Here is a 21,173-nt window from a genome sequence, read left to right as displayed (position 1 = left end):
TAAAAATGTCATGATGTTGGCTCAATAGCATGCTTGGGATGAAGGGCTATGGTGTTTGTTCAAATGTGACCTTGACCTTCGTTCAAGTCACAGGGGTTAAATATGCTAAACTACAACAACTGACAGTATTATCAGTTCCATTTAAAAAAAATAAGCCTTCAAATTTAGAAACAACAAAAACCTTATAAGTATGTATTTATCAGTTCTGTCTACCAAAACACTGGGACTGACGGACAGGTTCTAAAACTATCCAAAGACTTGACCATCTGAAATGACCGTTAGACTCATGGGTCTATTGTCTTATCTATAAAGTTGTACTTCTAAACTCAAAAAGAGCAGTTTTATGATGTTTTGAAGAAATTTGTGGATGACTTTTCTGGGGACGTAGTTGACGGTGTGATTCGGAAAGTAGCATCAACCACTTCTGGTTTTTTGATTGCTGAGCTACTTATCTTGTGTATTCTGAAAGACAGGAAAGATTTCAAATAAATTGTGCAAGCATTTTCCACAAATCACTGATTTCAAATTCATGAATATTCCGCCTTTGTGGACTACTGTCCCGAATTTTAGGACCCGGTAATAAATATTTCGGCTTGTTTCTTGATCTTGGAAAAACTGACTTTGGGTGAAAATTAAAAAAACTACATATAAGCAAGAAGACCCCATCTTTTCTAAATCATGAAAAGTATCATCGAAAGTTTCTCTATCCAAACATAAAGTCTTTAAAAAGTGTAATACCAGAAGTTTGTCAAATAAAGGAATTGATTTAGTTTGGATCATTTTGTAAAATTCCTTTAATCAAATGAAAACTTTGAATTTCACACCATTTTCTTACAATATCCCTATATGATACCCTTTATCTATAGAGTTATTGCCCTTTATTAAAACATCATATCTGGAGCATAACTTTGTTAACATATAAACTAGGACAATGGAACTTAGTGTGTTCATTGTCATACTAAAATAATGTGCATTGTACCAAAGTCAGGCCCACAACCGCTTAATTACGGAGTTATTGTCCCTTGTAAGAATTTCGTGTCCCGAGCATAATTGTTTTTATTGATACAGATGAAACACAACTTGCTGTAAAATATAGTATAAATATTAATCTTTGATTTCCCACACAATTTACAATATTGAAATATTCACAAACACTGGCATTGGTAACAAGCAGTGCTTACATCTGACATGTGCATTAAGTATCTGACCGAGTGATGTACTTTCATAGCTAAAACAGAAGTATATGTGTGACACAAAGACTTACAGAAAACATGTTGAAACATGTCTCCCTCTACAAACTCACTTTTTTAAACATATTTCTACAGATTTGTGTACTTGATGTGACCAAATTCAAAATTCGTCGACAGGAAAAGCCCCAAATTCGAGTCAATATTCCTTGTTCTTAATTCTCGTTTGCATAAATATATGTTGGTAATAGTCTACACATTGATGAGGATATTACACATACTATTTACAATGTGTTTTACGAATTGACATCCTTTCTCTTCCTGGTGCCCATCATTTTCAAATGGAAAACTGAGATGTCAGTATGATATATTAAACCCTGTTTGTTATCTCTCTATCTAATTATGTGGAAGTTTTTGTTCTGTTGCGACACTTTCTCGTAGTTTTTTGGATGATGCCGTCATATACCAACACACGGAACCGTTATGGAATAAAACCGTTTATACTGATTGTCATTATCGGAGGATTTACACATCTCAACAATTTGCTTTATGAGACAGCTTTAAGTTTTAAACTTGGAGCCGGTCAGGTGCGCCATGGTTACGACCAAACAGTACGTATACTCGTGTGTTTCCTTTAAAATATATAATGTCGTATTTTAAAAACAGAACAAAGCAGTTGACTTAGAAAGCATTTAATGACGACGAAGAACATAACAACAAAAAGCAGATATTTTGATCTTTATGTCGACTTTTGTCCAACATTTCCCTGTAAAAACAAGAAACAATACATATCTTACTAATATCACACATTGTGGACGTGTTTTAAAGAAAAATTCAATATTTTTAAATAGGAATTACAATACAGCTACAATGATAATACTTCATGTCTGTTCAGTCCCCTTTTTGTACCAATATAGAATTAATGAGGTTTATTCTGATGGAAGTCTATTTTCGCAACACATTATGTAAAAGACAAAAAATTCGGAATTCACCAGGCTCTTAATTCAATGAAACTGTACAAAATATGAAGAGAAGGAAGATTTATATGAAGACTTGGGAATAAAGAAGAAAAAGACCAGGTTTTCCGTAAGGGGAAGAGTCCTCTGCATCATCGACGACATCCGTCATATACATTTTGGTTGGTCAATTCAAGTAAGTAATGTCACGTTCCCAAATGAGAACAAAGTAAACATAAATCGAACCACCTGACTTGATAACGAGCATCTTCATAACGCATGCAACTTCATAACGCATAATAGAATATTTCCCAAAAATGTTCAACTTACATTTTCATCTGGCTTATATTGCGTTGATTCCGTGGGCATTCTTTGTTCACTAATTCATATATCCACGAATATAATTACTGCTAGCATTTACAGATTTATTTGTACTCTATGTACTGTATATATGTTCGAAATTTTCTCTTTCTTTCTTTCTGTTGATACCGTAATACTTCACATTCCACCATCTTAACTGATACCTGATATGAACTTACCGCATTTTTTAATCTAGAACTTCAATTATACCAAACTGACTATACAAACATTGTAACGTGCCATTTCTATATGTAAATATGATAAAGACAAATGATTCTACTTCCAATTATTGCTACTTGAAGAAATGGAAAGTGTCCGCGAAACATCGTCTTTGTAAAAACCAGAAATTCGAGTTTGGCGGAATGACATTAATATATTTGTATAACGACTCCCTCGCTGGTGACCGAGAGTTCTACAACTGGTTACTTCTAGGTTTATCTTTGTAATTGTTATATTTTTACAAAGTTATTCTAATCCTGAAAAGAACGAAACAAATAGCTCACAAAAGCAGTACCCAGTGGAGCAGCTTCTAATCAAGACATGATTGATTCGTTTTCATTAAGAAGCATGAAAAATGAACTAAGATAATTAATACCAATACCACGATTCAGGTTACAATATCATCCTAACGGCCGTAACCCCATCGGCAGCACATTACACCCCAGCGGTAGGATCCACCTACGCGGCACGCCCTTCCGGTTATCTCCCAGGCTGAACACCCATACAGACGGCAGACACATCCTCCTCCCGACTGCCCTATAAGAACCAACATTTATATCCAAGTAAATCAGTATTGTCTTAGGACAACATGTCAGCGCACCCTCGGAGCTTTCTGTTCGTGTTTCTCGCGAAGCTGAGATCACAGACTGCCTTACATCATTAGGTAAACCAATTTACCCAAACTACTCAGGATAGCATGCGACGGGCTTACCTATTGATGTTCAGCAAAGAAACCAGAAATAAAGACTTCTGCACTTAGGACGACAAAACCCATTGAAAAATTCACTCAGGACAACAAAACCCATTAAAAATTTCACTTGGGACAACAAAACCCATTAAATGTCTTACTCAGGAAAACAAAACCCATTGAAAGTTTTACTCGGGACAATAAACCCATTAAAAGTTTCACCTAGGACGACGAAACCCATTAAAACTCTCACTCAGGACAACAAAACCATTAAAAGTTTCACTCAGGACGACAAACCCATTAAAAGTCTCACTCAGGACGACGGAACATATTAAAGTTTCACTCAAGACGACAAAAGCCATTATAAGTCATACTTAAGACGACGAAACCCATTGAAAGTTTCTCTCAGGACGACAAACCCATTACAAGTTTCACTCAGGACGACAAACCTATTAAAGTATCACTTAGGACGACAGACCCATTAAAAGTATCAATCAAATTCGGTGAATCCATTAAAAGTCTCACTCAGGACGACAAACCTATTACAAGTTTCACTCAGGACGACAAACCCATTACAAGTTTTACTCAGGACGACAAACCTATTAAAGTATCACTTAGGACGACAGACCCATTAAAAGTATCAATCAAATTCGGTGAATCCATTAAAAGTCTCACTCAGGACGACAAAACACATTAAAAGTTTTATTCAGGACGATAAACCGATTGAAAGTTTCACTCAGGACGACAAACCCATTAAAACTATCACTCAAATTCGGTGAATCTAAGTCAAAAGTATTAATAAAAGATATTTACATTGATACAACTGACAAACTACAAGTAGAACAAGACCAGAAGTTGAAGAAGGGTAAGCGTCTTTTGCTTCACCCACCATGTACATTTTGATCAATCTACCAAGCAAGTAGTGACAGGTTTATGGTAAACTACTACGGAATCACCAGGCATACGAGCACGAAACATAACTTAATTCACTCTGTATTTGTAATCAGTAAATATCGTTATTCTTCATTCGTCGAATTGTTATGTGATTCTAATTAAATTAATATCTTATATCATTTGTATTATGTACTTATCCAAGTTACTATAATGGTACAATAATATTGATCTACTTACCGTCTACGTTGCTGACACCGAGGCACATAAGACCTACCACCAGTAACAGAGTCACCACTACCAGTTTGCTATTCATCTTCAGTGATTTGTATCTTCTTAGTAGATAACACCGACAAAATAGCCAAGGCTTCATGTGTATGTATTTATAAGCGAATCGACCTAAGACAATCAATCATTATTCGGTGCACGAGGAAATAGTAAAATGTTAAACATGATGACTGCTTGTCAATTTTTTAATTTAGAATTAAAATGAAGATTTTTATGGCATTTACATATATCTCTAAGTTCAGTTCTATTATTCTCAGAATTTGTTTTCTATAAATTCCTGCCTTTTATCTCTGTTGTTTAGATGTCAAACGTTCACGTTCGTAAAAAAATATAAGAATTAATCACACATCATTGCATATCAGGATTGTAAATAAACTTTGTTTATTTCCTTTACGGGGAAACCATGAGTACTGACTTTTTATGAGTATGTTTATTGAAAAGATGTTAACCTTAAGATGTATGAACTTCACGCAAAAGGAATTACGTGCATATTCGACGATACGCGCGCGCTGCTCTTTAGATTTAAAACTGAAAAGAGGAATTACAGCCGTATTGTATTGAGTCCATGTATTTACCAATTTTAACGTTCAAAATGTAAGATATAAATTAAACTTTTGTTTTATTTATTTATCTTTTCATTTATGTATCTTTTTAACACTGAAGCAACAAAGCATCACTTGCTTTCAGGATCGTCACATGTGAATATATTGTCCAAATTTTGCCCTAGTTTTATAGACATTGAGTTTGGATTATGGGATTTTCTAATTGTTTTTTATGGATTATGGAAAATGGTAGTGTCTTTCAATTGCACAATTTTTTTTTAAATCTGCGTTTTCAACTGGATGTTGGAAGAGTCACCACGGTTTAGATAATGTTATTTGAACAGATCACCAGACTATAATACAATAAATAAGAGGATTGTCTCCTGAAGGCCGAAGTACTAGGGGCTACTGTCACTCAGATTGCCTGAGGCAGGTACACCCATGTGATTCATGGGGATGACAGACGACAACATAACGGATGTATTACAAAATGTATTCGGTACTCGGGAGGGAGTGCGCAAACCTTCGGAATGTTTATAATAGTATCACGGCCATCATTGCTTAAACTGTTAATGCGTTCGTCTATCATGGGTAATCTAAAGGATTGTATTTTCGAGGGCTCCCATTTTCGCGCATAAAATGAAATCACTGAAGTTTTACAGGTGTAATAATTCTCCGAGAATAAATAAATAAGTAAACAAAAACAAAACATAGCAAAAGGACAAAGCAAAAAATATACGTTACATTAATTTTATGTACAATAGACTTCAGGGGGTTTTACATAACCATGAAAATTAGTACTATCGAATATTTTTTTATAAAGAATGTACCATCGAAAAGAGAACAAAAAAAACCAAGTGACATTTTGTAGTCTGGTAATAGTCGCGATGACATCGTTTGACAATTCTTCATGTACGTTTGATCAAACTGACCGTCAGTACTTGCCCTGTGGCCACTTTTTATGTCACTTGTACTTTGTTGTTGATATAAATCTGTCAAATATGCATAGGAAACAACATACGTCTGGCAGCGGACATTATTGTGTGTGACGTTATATCGAAGAGTAAAGAAGGACCTTGTGTCAGAACAATTGTGTGTGACGTATACATTGGAGAGTAAAGAAGGACCTTGTGTCAGAACAATTGTGTGTGACGTATATATTGGAGAGTAAACAAGGACCTTGTGTCAGAACGATTCTCTCTCGGATATTCGGGTGTCCTTGCCACCAGCGACATTACATATTTAATGCTAGCGCGTGCCAATTGTTCTTTGATAGCGTTAATGTTAGTAAATGGTATTTTGTAATCCCAAGTAAAGAAACGGAACGGACATCTAGTCATCAGCATGCGTTTGGAATCACTAATACTGATATGCCTGTGCCTTTCACCAACTATTTTCTGGTGTTACGGACATGGCTATCCGGATTGCGATATCGATAAATTTCAGGTTCAAAATGACTTAAATGTGTCAAGATTTGAGGGTTACTGGTACGCCATTTCAGCTAACAGAGAGTTCAACCCTTTCAGGGTAGCAATGTCCACTGCCCCGACGGACGTTGGGGGGATGGAATATACCGGTGGTATGGGTTTGTTTTCTGGTTTCAACGTTGGTATGCCAAGACAGACGCCATGGGCAGCTGCGGAAATGAGACAGATCCGAAACCTACAGTACTACTTCGAAATGACGACAGAAAATGGAACTATGCGTACATTGACAAGTGAGTTGTATTAATTATGATGTATGTGTTCGGTAAAACAGATTAAACGCTGGATTCTAATTAAAATCTGTATTTCAATATTTACATTAGGCCGCTAATGGAGAAGGACATAACTACAGGATAGCGATGATAACTGATTTCGATGAGGAAACATTTTCTGTATAACTTATAGGTACATAATTATTGTGTAATTCACGTTTCAATAGTCCTAAATGCTTTCTATATCAAATGTTATTAAACTATCTATATGTAATTAATGATGTCTAGTGATAATTAGGAAGACAGTGGTGGTCTGTTAGAGTGTTGTCCCTCACAGTGGTGGTCTGTTAGAGTGTTGTCCCTCACAGTGGTAGTCTGTTAGAGTGTTGTCCCCAAAGTGGTAGTCTGTTAGATTGTTGTCCCTCATAGTGGTAGTCTGTTAGAGTGTTGTCCCCCACAGTGGTAGTCTGTTAGAGTGTTGTCCCTCACAGTGGTAGTCTGTTAGAGTGTTGTCCTCCACAGTGGTAGTCTGTTAGAGTGTTGTCCCACAGTGGTAGTCTGTTAGAGTGTTGTCCCTCACAGTGGTAGTCAGTTAGAGTGTTGTCCTCCACAGTGGTATAGTCTGTTAGAGTGTTGTCCCTCACAGTGGTAATCTGTTAGAGTGTTGTCCTCCACAGTGGTGGTCTGTTAGAGTGTTGTCCTCCACAGTGGTAGTCTGTTAGATTGTTGTCCCCCATACAGTGGTAGTCTGTTAGAGTGTTGTCCTCCACAGTGGTAATCTGTTAGAATGTTGTCATCCACAGTGGTAGTCTGTTAGAGTGTTGTCCTCCACAGTGGTAGTCTGTTAGAGTGTTGTCCTCCACAGTGGTAGTCTGTTAAAGTGTTGTCCCACAGTGGTAGTCTGTTAGAGTGTTGTCCCCCACAGTGGTAATCTGTTAGAGTGTTGTCCTCCACAGTGGTAGTCTGTTAGAGTGTTGTCCCTCATAGTGGTAGTCTGTTAGAGTGTTGTCCCCCACAGTGGTAGTCTGTTAGAGTGTTGTCCCTCACAGTGGTAGTCTGTTAAGATGTTGTCCTCCACAGTGGTAGTCTGTTAGAGTGTTGTCCCCCACAGTGGTAGTCTGTTAGAGTGTTGTCCCCCACAGTGGTAATCTGTTATAGTGTTGTCCTCCACAGTGGTAGTCTGTTAGATTGTTGTCCCCCATACAGAGGTAGTCTGTTAGAGTGTTGTCCTCCACAGTGGTAATCTGTTAGAATGTTGTCCTCCACAGTGGTAGTCTGTTAGAGTGTTGTCCTCCACAGTGGTAGTCTGTTAGGGTGTTGTCCCCCACAGTGGTAATCTGTTATAGTGTTGTCTTCCACAGTGGTGGTCTATTAGAGTGTTGTCCCCCACAGTGGTAGTCTGTTAGGGTGTTGTCCCCCACAGTGGTAATCTGTTATAGTGTTGTCCTCCACAGTGGTAATCTGTTATAGTGTTGTCCTCCACAGTGGTGATCTGTTAAAGTGTTGTCCCCCACAATGGTAGTCTGTTAGGGTGTTGTCCCCCACAGTGGTAATCTGTTATTGTTGTCCTCCACAGTGGTAGTCTGTTAGATTGTTGTCCCCCATACAGTGGTAGTCTGTTAGAGTGTTGTCCTCCACAGTGGTAATCTGTTAGAATGTTGTCCTCCACAGTGGTAGTCTGTTAGAGTGTTGTCCCCCACAGTGGTAGTCTGTTAGAGTGTTGTCCCTCACAGTGGTAGTCTGTTAAGATGTTGTCCTCCACAGTGGTAGTCTGTTAGAGTGTTGTCCCCCACAGTGGTAGTCTGTTAGAGTGTTGTCCCCCACAGTGGTAATCTATTAGATTGTTGTCCCCCATACAGAGGTAGTCTGTTAGAGTGTTGTCCCTCACAGTGGTGGTCTGTTAGAGTGTTGTCCCTCACAGTGGTGGTCTGTTAGAGTGTTGTCCCTCATAGTGGTAGTCTGTTAGAGTGTTGTCCCCCACAGTGGTAGTCTGTTAGAGTGTTGTCCCTCACAGTGGTAGTCTGTTAGAGTGTTGTCCTCCACAGTGGTAGTCTGTTAGAGTGTTCTCCCACAGTGGTAGTCTGTTAGAGTGTTGTCCCTCACAGTGGTAATCTGTTAGAGTGTTGTCCTCCACAGTGGTGGTCTGTTAGAGTGTTGTCCTCCACAGTGGTAGTCTGTTAGAGTGTTGTCCCCCACAGTGGTAGTCTGTTAGGGTGTTGTCCTCCACAGTGGTAATCTGTTATAATGTTGTCAATCCACAGTGGTAGTCTGTTAGAGTGTTGTCCTCCACAGTGGTAGTCTGTTAGAGTGTTGTCCTCCACAGTGGTAGTCTGTTAAAGTGTTGTCCCACAGTGGTAGTCTGTTAGAGTGTTGTCCCTCACAGTGGTAATCTGTTAGAGTGTTGTCCTCCACAGTGGTAGTCTGTTAGAGTGTTGTCCCTCACAGTGGTAGTCTGTTAGAGTGTTGTCCCCCACAGTGGTAGTCTGTTAGAGTGTTGTCCCTCACAGTGGTAGTCTGTTAAGATGTTGTCCTCCACAGTGGTAGTCTGTTAGAGTGTTGTCCCCCACAGTGGTAGTCTGTTAGGGTGTTGTCCCCCACAGTGGTAATCTGTTATAGTGTTGTCCTCCACAGTGGTAGTCTGTTAGAGTGTTGTCCTCCACAGTGGTAGTTTGTTAGAGTGTTGTCCCCCACATTGGTAATCTGTTAGAGTGTTGTCCCCCACAGTGGTAGTCTGTTAGGGTATTGTCCCCCACAGTGGTAATCTGTTAGAGTGTTGTCCTCCACAGTGGTGGTCTGTTAAAGTGTTGTCCCTCACAGTGGTAGTCTGTTAGAGTGTTGTCCCTCACAGTGGTAGTCTGTTAGAGTGTTGTCCCTCACAGTGGTAGTCTGTTAGAGTGTTGTCCCTCACAGTGGTAGTCTGTTAGAGTGTTGTCCCTCACAGTGGTAGTCTGTTAGATTGTTGTCTCTCATAGTGGTAGTCTGTTAGAGTGTTGTCCCCCACAGTGGTAGTCTGTTAGAGTGTTGTCCCTCACAGTGGTAGTCTGTTAGAGTGTTGTCCTCCACAGTGGTAGTCTGTTAGAGTGTTGTCCCACAGTGGTAGTCTGTTAGAGTGTTGTCCTCCACAGTGGTGGTCTGTTAGAGTGTTGTCCTCCACAGTGGTAGTCTGTTAGAGTGTTGTCCCCCACAATGGTAGTCTGTTAGGGTGTTGTCCCCCACAGTGGTAATCTGTTAGAGTGTTGTCCTCCACAGTGGTGGTCTGTTAGAGTGTTGTCCCCCACAGTGGTAGTCTCTTATGGTGTTGTCCTCCACAGTGGTGGTCCGTTAGAGTGTTGTCCCCCACAGTGGTAGTCTGTTAGGGTGTTGTCCCCCACAGTGGTAATCTGTTAGAGTGTTGTCCCTCACAGTGGTAGTCTGTTAGAGTGTTGTCCCTCACAGTGGTAGTCTGTTAGAGTGTTGTCCCCCACAGTGGTATAGTCTGTTAGGGTGTTGTCCTCCACAGTGGTAGTCTGTTAGAATGTTGTCCTCCACAGTGGTAGTCTGTTAGGGTGTTGTCCTCCACAGTGGTGGTCTGTTAGAGTGTTGTCCTCCACAGTGGTAGTTTGTTAGAGTGTTGTCCCCCACATTGGTAATCTGTTAGAGTGTTGTCCCCCACAGTGGTAGTCTGTTTGTCCCCACAGTGGTAGTCTGTTACAGTGGTTGTCCCCTCACAGTGGTAGTCTGTTAGAGTGTTGTCCCTCCAGTGGTAGTCTGTTAGAGTGTTGTCCCCCACAGTGGTTGTCTGTTAGTGTGTTGTCCCACAGTGGTAGTCTGTTAGAGTGTTGTCCCCCACAGTGGTGGTCTGTTAGAGTGTTGTCCTCCACAGTGGTAGTTTGTTAGAGTGTTGTCTCCCACAGTGGTAATCTGTTAGAGTGTTGTCCCCCACAGTGGTAGTCTGTTAGGGTGTTGTCCTCCACAGTGGTAGTCTGTTAGGGTGTTGTCCCCCACAGTGGTAATCTGTTATAGTGTTGTCCTCCACAGTGGTAGTCTGTTAGAGTGTTGTCCTCCACAGTGGTGGTCTGTTAGAGTGTTGTCCCCCACAGTGGTGGTCTGTTAGAGTGTTGTCCTCCACAGTGGTAATCTGTTATAGTGTTGTCCTCCAGTGTTGTCCTCCACAGTGGTAGTCTGTTAGAGTGTTGTCCCCCACAGTGGTAATCTGTTATAGTGTTGTCCTCCACAGTGGTAGTCTGTTAGGGTGTTGTCCCCCACAGTGGTGATCTGTTATAGTGTTGTCCTCCACAGTGGTGATCTGTTATAGTGTTGTCCTCCACAGTGGTGGTCTGTTAGAGTGTTGTCCTCCACAGTGGTAATCTGTTATAGTGTTGTCCTCCACAGTGGTGGTCTATTAGAGTGTTGTCCCCCACAGTGGTAGTCTGTTAGAGTGTTGTCCCCCACAGTGGTAATCTGTTATAGTGTTGTCCTCCACACAGTGGTCCCCCACAGTCTGTTATACAGTGGTGGTCTGTTATAGTGTTGTCCTCCACAGTGGTAGTGTGTAATAGTGTTGTCCCCCACAGTGGTGATCTGTTATAGTGTTGTCCTCCACAGTGGTGATCTGTTATAGTGTTGTCCTCCACAGTGGTAGTCTGTTAGGGTGTTGTCCCCCACAGTGGTGATCTGTTAGGGTGTTGTCCCCCACAGTGGTGATCTGTTATAGTGTTGTCCTCCACAGTGGTGATCTGTTATAGTGTTGTCCTCCACAGTGGTGATCTGTTATAGTACAGTGTTCTGTTATAGTGTTGTCCTCCACAGTGGTAATCTGTTATAGTGTTGTCCTCCACAGTGGTAATCTGTTATAGTGTTGTCCTCCACAGTGGTAATCTGTTATAGTGTTGTCCTCCACAGTGGTGATCTGTTATAGTGTTGTCCTCCACAGTGGTAGTCTGTTATAGTGTTGTCCTCCACAGTGGTAGTCTGTTAGGGTGTTGTCCCCCACAGTGGTAATCTGTTATAGTGTTGTCCCCCACAGTGGTAATCTGTTATAGTGTTGTCCCCCACAGTGGTAATCTGTTATAGTGTTGTCCTCCACAGTGGTGATCTGTTATAGTGTTGTCCTCCACAGTGGTGATCTGTTATAGTGTTGTCCCCCACAGTGGTAATCTGTTATAGTGTTGTCCTCCACAGTGGTGATCTGTTATAGTGTTGTCCTCCACAGTGGTGATCTGTTATAGTGTTGTCCCCCACAGTGGTAATCTGTTATAGTGTTGTCCCCCACAGTGGTAATCTGTTATAGTGTTGTCCTCCACAGTGGTGATCTGTTATAGTGTTGTCCCCCACAGTGGTGATCTGTTATAGTGTTGTCCCCCACAGTGGTAATCTGTTATAGTGTTGTCCTCCACAGTGGTAATCTGTTATAGTGTTGTCCTCCACAGTGGTAATCTGTTATAGTGTTGTCCTCCACAGTGGTGATCTGTTAAAGTGTTATGCTCAGAGGCTATTATCAAACTTGGAGAGACAATCTACTTTTTAGGACCAGTCCTGGCGACTATCAACCCCTAGAATATATCCTAAATATATCAATAGACTATATGTTATGATAAAAGCGACAGCAGTGATGCAAACATGAAAAATATGATGATACCTGAATACTGACTACAACAGAACTTGCCCACCGCCATGAACTGCCAATGTCTTTCTGTTTCAGCCTTGTGCTGTTATATCTGTTGTATACCAGTTGTACTTTTTTCTGGTGCGTGTGTTCATGACACACATCAGCTGATATCCTTTTAATCTGACAACAGCAAAATATTCTCTTTTTTTCAAACAACACTGTTTTTCTAAGCTCATGAATAAATAACAAGTGATGGAATAATAAAGAAAATGTTTACAGCTAAAAGCACCAAGTGTAAGTCATATTTTTATTTTTAAAAAACTGAAACAGAAGAGAAAACAGAACTAGATTTGTAATAACACGACAAATCCTCGGTTTCTGATGGTTGTACTGTGTATGTATGCCTTAAACATTGTCTTTCATGTATAATAACCTGTCCATGGCATTTACTACGGGGAGAGAGGTAAGGTGTAGAGTTTTAAAAACGATACTGTAAAAATCATTTATTTTCGTGGAAAATTTGTTTTCGCTGACTTCTGTGATACTCTTATCCACGAATTCATATGTCAACAAACTGTTCAAAGTTTCAAGTAAAATTATTTGTAGTTATCCACGAAATAACAATTTTGTAAAAAAAAAATACCACGAAAATTGAGCTCCGCGGAAATACATTAATTGTCAGTATAACGCAAGTAATATTCTGAAGCTAACTTCGTACTCTCACGAGATTCCAACGAAACCGAGTGTTTGCAGGGTAACAACCATTTTACGATGTTCTAGGCATTATAATCATTGATGTTCTACCTGTCCATTTTCACTGTATATCCTCAACATACAAACATGAAATGATGTTTAGTTTGCCGTCATTCGATTCAACATCAATTTCCATCACATTCCATCCAAATTTGCAGCACTTATTGGTATCATTATCTTTTGAAAGTTTTTTTTTTTAATTTTGATGGTCAAATTCGTTGTTTCTAAACTGATGAATTGATTGATACTGAAATCTCTTCATACTTTAAAACGTAATTCTTTGTCAATGACTATTATTTCTCTCATTTTCAGCTGGAGCAGTAATGGCGGATCGTTGTTATTACGCTCAAGGATTAAATATTCCAAGAAACGAATCAAACGTAGCCAAAACCGACTACATTTTCCAAGGAAGTAAATTTCCCATATGGATTATCAAGACCGACTACGAAGGTTACGCTCTGATCTACTCTTGTTGGAATACCAACGCTAACGGCGAATGTAGTCCGGGCAGTTCTTACGTCATCTCTCTGAACCGAGTTATGGAAGGCCACACTGCCGCAGAACTGGCACAGGTTGAAGCCGCAAGTACTGAAGTTTGTGTGCCACCCGAATCCTTGCGACCCGTTTTTCATGACGGAGGCTGTGCTATCAACGCTACATATTTCCCTGCGGAGGAATTTTCTATCATGAATGACCCTACCACTTACTTCCCTTTCTATTAAAAAAATGTTATTGATAAATGCGGAATTGCCATATCGTTCCAGATGGATTCTGTAAAATTATATTTTTTCAGGGGGTTCACATTTTTGTTTGAAAAAATTACAAATTAGAAATTACAGTACTGAAAAGTCATAGAATTCAACCAATCTAAAAACTCACTACGAACAAACATGCTTTTACGGTACAATCATGTTTATTCACGTAGAAACATTATTACAAGTTTTTTGACAATTGTGGGTCGTATTCTATCACCGTCACAAATACTTAAATATACCTACATATTTCACGCCAAGCATACAATTCCTACATAGGTAGTAGCTTATCTAATTTTGCTGTAAGATACTTAATGATAATTTCTCCATTGATTTTATTTCATGCTCTCATTTTTTCATAGACTACGTAAAGATATTTTCAAAATGAAGAAATGTTTTTGTTTTTTTCTTCAAAATAATGATTTTTGTGTGTAATATTGTAAGCTAATTATACTATATGAAATAAAGACAGAATATCTTATATATGACGTTTGATGTCACATATCTTGAATGAAATAGTTGACAAAGCTATTAAAAGAAATGGTTTTACCTTACTTGCAACAAACATTTGCATTGGTTTGAAAGTATTTTACTACAGTATCGTCCAATAACACAAAAAAAAAAAAAAAAAAAATGGCGTCGGCTTTTGTTACGTTGAATTTGATTGGTGGGTAGACCGGAGTGATATTTTCACAAATCATGTGTAGGACTTATGTGCGTCTACTGTAAAATTGTACAGATCCCGATTTTATTCTGACGACAGAACTTGTATTAAAACCTCCGCTGTCAGCTCAATGCGATTAGCAACGGTATTTGTACCTTGCAATTAATGTACATCAAAGGATAAATTTGAATTCAAAGGAGCTATTGATTTGTGTGTGTTTTGTTCAATCTTACAGCTGGTTATAGACACTGATGCTGGTCGTTCGATCCACCAGTTTTCCAGTAAACTGCGAGCCACATTTTAATTCATTCGAATGCAACGTCTCAGAATTTGACAGTACTAGATGTTCTTCCGAAATTATTGATAAATATATGAAAATTACGAAATGTATTGTAATATGGAACAAGCGGACCCCAATCTAGTTATAAATAAGCTTGAAAAGTTGTTATCAGGGACGTATAATTCTGTAATTATTCTGTATTATACGTCCCTGATGTTATGCACTTGTGTGTGTTATCGGAAACGTATTATTCTGTATTATACGTCCCTGATGTTATGCACTTGTGTGTGTTATCGGAAACGTTTTATTCTGTATTATACGTCCCTGGTGTTATGCACTTGTGTGTGTTATAAGGGACGTATAATTCTGTAATATACGTCCCTGGTGTTACCCACTTGTGTGTGTTATCAGGGACGTATAATTCTGTAATATACGTCCCTGGTGTTATGCACTTGTGTGTGTTATCAGGGACGTATAATTATGTATCATACGTCCCTGGTGTTATGCCCTTGTGTGTGTTATCAGGGACGTATAATTATGTATCATACGTCCCTGGTGTTATGCCCTTGTGTGTGTTATCAGGGACGTATAATTATGTATCATACGTCCCTGGTGTTATGCCCTTGTGTGTGTTATCAGGGACGTATAATTATGTATCATACGTCCCTGGTGTTATGCCCTTGTGTGTGTTATCAGGGACGTATAATTATGTATCATACGTCCCTGGTGTTATGCCCATGTGTGTGTTATCAGGGACGTATAATTATGTATCATACGTCCCTGGTGTTATGCCCTTGTGTGTGTTATCAGGGACGTATAATTATGTATCATACGTCCCTGGTGTTATGCCCTTGTGTGTGTTATCAGGGACGTATAATTCTGTATCATACGTCCCTGGTGTTATGCCCTTGTGTGTGTTATCAGGGACGTATAATTCTGTATTATACGTCCCTGGTGTTATGCCCTTGTGTGTGTTATCAGGGACGTATAATTATGTATTATACGTCCCTGGTGTTATGCACTTGTGTGTGTTATCAGGGACGTATAATTCTGTATTATACGTCCCTGGTGTTATGCCCTTGTGTGTGTTATCAGGGACGTATAATTCTGTAATATACGTCCCTGGTGTTATGCCCTTGTGTGTGTTATCAGGGACGTATAATTCTGTATCATACGTCCCTGGTGTTATGCACTTGTGTGTGTTATCAGGGACGTATAATTCTGTATTATTCTGTATTATACGTCCCTGGTGTTATGCCCTTGTGTGTGTTATCAGGGACGTATAATTCTGTATCATACAGAGTGATATAAACAGAGTGACTAACCAGAGTGATATAAACAGAGTGACTAACCGTATAACTCGTGATATAAACAGAGTGAATTCAGAAAAACTATCAAAATACAGGTGTAGAAGTGACTCAGTGATATAAACAGAGTGATTAAAACAGTGATATAAACAGAGTGATATAAACAGAGTGATATAAACAGAGTGACTAACCAGAGTGATATAAACAGAAGTGACTAAACAGAGTGATATAACCAGAGTGACTAAACAGAGTGACTAACCAGAGTGATATAAACATAGTGACTAACCAGAGTGATATAAACAGAGTGACTAAACAGAGTGATGTAAACAGAGTGACTAACCAGAGTGATATCAACAGAGTGACTAACCAGAGTGATATCAACAGAGTGACTAACCAGAGTGATATAAACAGAGTGACTAAACAGAGTGATATAAACAGAGTGACTAACCAGAGTGATATAAACAGAGTGACTAACCAGAGTGATATAAACAGAGTGACTAACCAGAGTGATATAAACAGAGTGACTAACCAGAGTGATATAAACAGAGTGACTAACCAGAGTGATATAAACAGAGTGACTAACCAGAGTGATATAAACAGAGTGACTAACCAGAGTGATATAAACAGAGTGACTAACCAGAGTGATATAAACAGAGTGACTAAACAGAGTGACTAACCAGAGTGATATAAACATAGTGACTAACCAGAGTAATATAAACAGAGTGACTAACCAGAGTGACTAACCAGAGTGATATAAACAAAGTGATATAAACAGAGGTACTAACCAGAGTGACTAACCAGAGTGATATAAACAGAGTGACTAACCAGAGTGACTAAATAGAGTGACTAACCAGAGTGATATAAACATAGTGACTAACCAGAGTGATATAAACAGAGTGACTAACCAGAGTGATATAAACAGAGTGACTAACCAGAGTGATATAAACAGAGTGACTAACCAGAGTGATATAAACAGAGTGACTAACCGATATAAACCAGAGTGATATATAAACAGAGTGAGTGAGTGATATAAACAGAGTGATATAAACAGAGTGACTAACCAGAGTGATATAAACAGAGTGACTAACCAGAATGATACAAACAGAGTGACTAACCAGAGTGATATAAACAGAGTGACTAAACAGAGTGACTAACCAGAGTGATATAAACATAGTGACTAACCAGAGTGATATAAACAGAGTGACTAACCAGAGTGATATAAACAGAGTGACTAACCAGAGTGATATAAACAGAGTGACTAACCAGAGTGATATAAACAGAGTGACTAACCAGAGTGATATAAACAGAGTGACTAACCAGAGTGATATAAACAGAGTGATATAAACAGAGTGATATAAACAGAGTGACTAACCAGAGTGATATAAACAGAGTGACTAACCAGAGTGATATAAACAGAGTGACTAACCAGAGTGATATAAACAGAGTGACTAACCAGAGTGATATAAACAGAGTGACTAACCAGAAAGATATAAACAGAGTGACTAACCAGAGTGGTATAAACAGAGTAACTAACCAGAAAGATATAAACAGGGTGACTAAACAGAGTGACTAACCAGAGTGACTAACCAGAGTGATATAAACAAAGTGATATAAACAGAGGTACTAAACAGAGTGACTAACCAGAGTGATATAAACAGAGTGACTAACCAGAGTGATATAAACAGAGTGACTAACCAGAGTGATATAAACAGAGTGACTTAAACAGAGTGACTAACCAGAGTGATATAAACAGAGTGACGAACCAGGGTAATATAAACAGAGTGACTAACCAGAGTGATATAAACAGAGTGACTAACCAGAGTGATATAAACAGAGTGACTAACCAGAGTGATATAAACAGAGTGACTAACCAGAGTGATATAAACAGAGTGACTAACCAGAGTGATATAAAAACCAGAGTGACTAACCAGAGTGATATAAACAGAGTGACTAACAGAGTGATATAAACAGAGTGATATAAACAGAGTGACTAACCAGAGTGATAAAACAGAGTGATATAAACAGAGTGACCAGAGTGATATAAACAGAGTGACTAACCAGAGTGATATAAACAGAGTGACTAACCAGAGTGATATAAACAGAGTGACTAACCAGAGTGATATAAACAGAGTGACTAACCAGAGTGATATAAACAGAGTGACTTAAACATAGTGACTAACCAGAGTGATATAAACAGAGTGACTAACCAGAGTGATATAAACAGAGTGACAGAGTGACTAACCAGAGTGATATAAACAGAGTGACTAACCAGAGTGATATAAACAGAGTGACTAACCAGAGTGATATAAACAGAGTGATATAAACAGAGTGACTAACCAGAGTGATATAAACAGAGTGACTAACCAGAGTGATATAAACAGAGTGACTAACCAGAGTGATATAAACAGAGTGACTAAACAGAGTGATATAAACAGAGTGATATAAACAGAGTGACTAACCAGAGTGATATAAACAGAGTGACTAACCAGAGTGACTAAATAGAATGACTAACCAGAGTGATATAAACATAGTGACTAACCAGAGTGATATAAACAGAGTGATATAAACAGAGTGACTAACCAGAGTGATATAAACAGGGTGACTAACCAGAGTGATATAAACAGAGTGACTAACCAGAGTGATATAAACAAAGTGATATAAACAAAGTTATATAAACAGAGTGACTAACCAGAGTGATATAAACATAGTGACTAACCAGAGTGATATAAACAGAGTGACTAACCAGAGTGATATAAACAGAGTGACTAACCAGAGTGATATAAACATAGTGACTAACCAGAGTGATGTAAACAGAGTGACTAACCAGAGTGATGTAAACAGTGACTAACCAGAGTGATATAAACATAGTGACTAACCAGAGTGATATAAACAGAGTGACTAACCAGAGTGATATAAACAAAGTGACTAATCAGAGTGATATAAACAGAGTGATATAAACAGAGTGACTAACCAGAGTGATATAAACAGAGTGATATAAACAGAGTGATAACCAGAGTGATAAACAGAGTGACTAACCAGAGTGATATAAACAGAGTGACTAACCAGAGTGGTATAAACAGAGTGACTAACCAGAGTGATATAAACAGAGTGACTAACCAGAGTGATATAAACAAAGTGATATAAACAGTGATATAAACATAGTGACTAACCAGAGTAATATAAACAGAGTGACTAACCAGAAAGATATAAACATAGTTACTAACCAGAGTGATATAAACAGAGTGATATAAACAGAGTGAGTGATATAAACAGAGTAAACCAGAGTGAATATAAAGAGTGATATAAACAGAGTGACTAACCAGAGTGATATAAACAGAGTGGCAAAACAGAGTGACTAACCAAAATGATATAAACAGAGTGACTTAAACATAGTGACTAACCAGAGTGATATAAACAGAGTGACGAACCAGGGTAATATAAACAGAGTGACTAACCAGAGTGATATAAACAGAGTGACTAACCAGAGAGTGACTAACCAGAGTGATATAAACAGAGTGACTAACCAGAGTGACTAAATAGAGTGACTAACCAGAGTGATATAAACATAGTGACTAACCAGAGTGATATAAACAAAGTGACTAAACAGAGTGATATAAACAGAGTGACTAAATAGAGTGACTAACCAGAGTGATATAAACAGAGTGACTAACCAGAGTGATATAAACAGAGTGACTAACCAGAGTGATATAAACAGAGTGACTTACCAGAGTGATATAAACAGAGTGACTAACCAGAGTGATATAAACAGAGTGACTAACCAGAGTGATATAAACAGAGTGATATAAACAGAGTAATATAAACAGAGTGACCAGAGTGATATAAACAGAGTGACTTAAAACAGAGTGACTAACCAGAGTGATATAAACATAGTGACTAACCAGAGTGATATAAACAGAGTGGCAAAACAGAGTGACTAACCAAAATGATATAAACAGAGTGACTTAAACATAGTGACTAACCAGAGTGATATAAACAGAGTGACTTACCAGAGTGATATAAACAGAGTGACTAACCAGAGTGATATAAACAGAGTGACTACATCATTGTCATGGCTATTAGTGTTCAGGTAAAGTGGCTTCAACATAGGATAGATGCTTTGATGTCAGGTGTTCACGATCTCACCCTAAATCAGGGTTCACAACCTCAACTCCGGGTTCACGACCTCAAATCAGGGTTCATGTCCCCAAGTCAATGTTCACATCTTCAAATCATGGTTCATGTCCTCAAAATCATATTCTTTTTTCATCCTAAATGTAAAAGATCAACATAATGCCTTACTGGACCAGTTTTGAACTGTAATACATTAAATGAAAACTGTGTGTTGTGAGGTCAATCAATGTGCAATACAGATGATATACAGATAAGCCCCTCCCCCATTTTTATCCACCAAAAATAAAGAATAATTGCAAATAATTATCGTAAATAAATACACAAGACTAGGTAAATATAATATACCCCCATCGAACACTCCTTTTTATCCTCTGTATGCTAAATTCTGAATCGTGTTGAAAAAATTGTATGAATGTAGACACTTTATAAAGTTAATGACGGGTTGTGTGAGGATTGCGCTGCCGCAGGACCCGGATATAACAAGGTATACGTCAAGGTAGCAGAATGTGGAAAGGTTGATTCACCATATATACCAATGCTTAGAATTTTTAATTATATTTTATATTTTGACTTAATAATTCTGTGGGGGAAAACACAATAAATTAAAAATTATCCTTGTCTTGAAAATTCAAACGAACATTAAACAGGTATCAACATTTGATAAGTTCAATGATAACACTGATATAACTGGATATTTCTACAGTAAAACTGGATCTATTTTATTCAACATGGAATAATAACTAATAAATGAGATCATAAGAAGCCATCAATATGAACATAGCTTTCAAAAAGATTCCACAGTTCCTTCTCCCATCAGGAGGTTTAAGAGATGGGTGGAATACAGTCCCTCTCTCGAGCCCAACCCCATGTAG

The 21,173-nt window shown here is 38.6% G+C and overlaps 1 protein-coding gene across 1 annotated transcript; it reads left to right on the top strand.

Moving 5' to 3' along the window:
• The first annotated feature begins 6,475 nt into the window (after positions 1-6,475).
• Positions 6,476-13,889, top strand: LOC132562597 (purpurin-like). The gene is made up of 2 exons (XM_060227348.1): positions 6,476-6,848; positions 13,480-13,889. The coding sequence occupies exons 1-2, from the start codon at positions 6,476-6,478 to the stop codon at positions 13,887-13,889; spliced, it is 783 nt and encodes a 260-aa protein (XP_060083331.1).
• Positions 13,890-21,173: the final 7,284 nt, after the last annotated feature.

This window comes from Ylistrum balloti, unplaced genomic scaffold (genome assembly GCF_031769215.1).
Source record: "Ylistrum balloti isolate Yb309-2 unplaced genomic scaffold, AGI_CSIRO_Ybal_v1 Utg371460, whole genome shotgun sequence".
NCBI classification, from domain to species: domain Eukaryota; kingdom Metazoa; phylum Mollusca; class Bivalvia; order Pectinida; family Pectinidae; genus Ylistrum; species Ylistrum balloti.
Note: the sequence above shows the minus strand (reverse complement) of the source record. Positions and strands in the feature narration are given on the sequence as shown.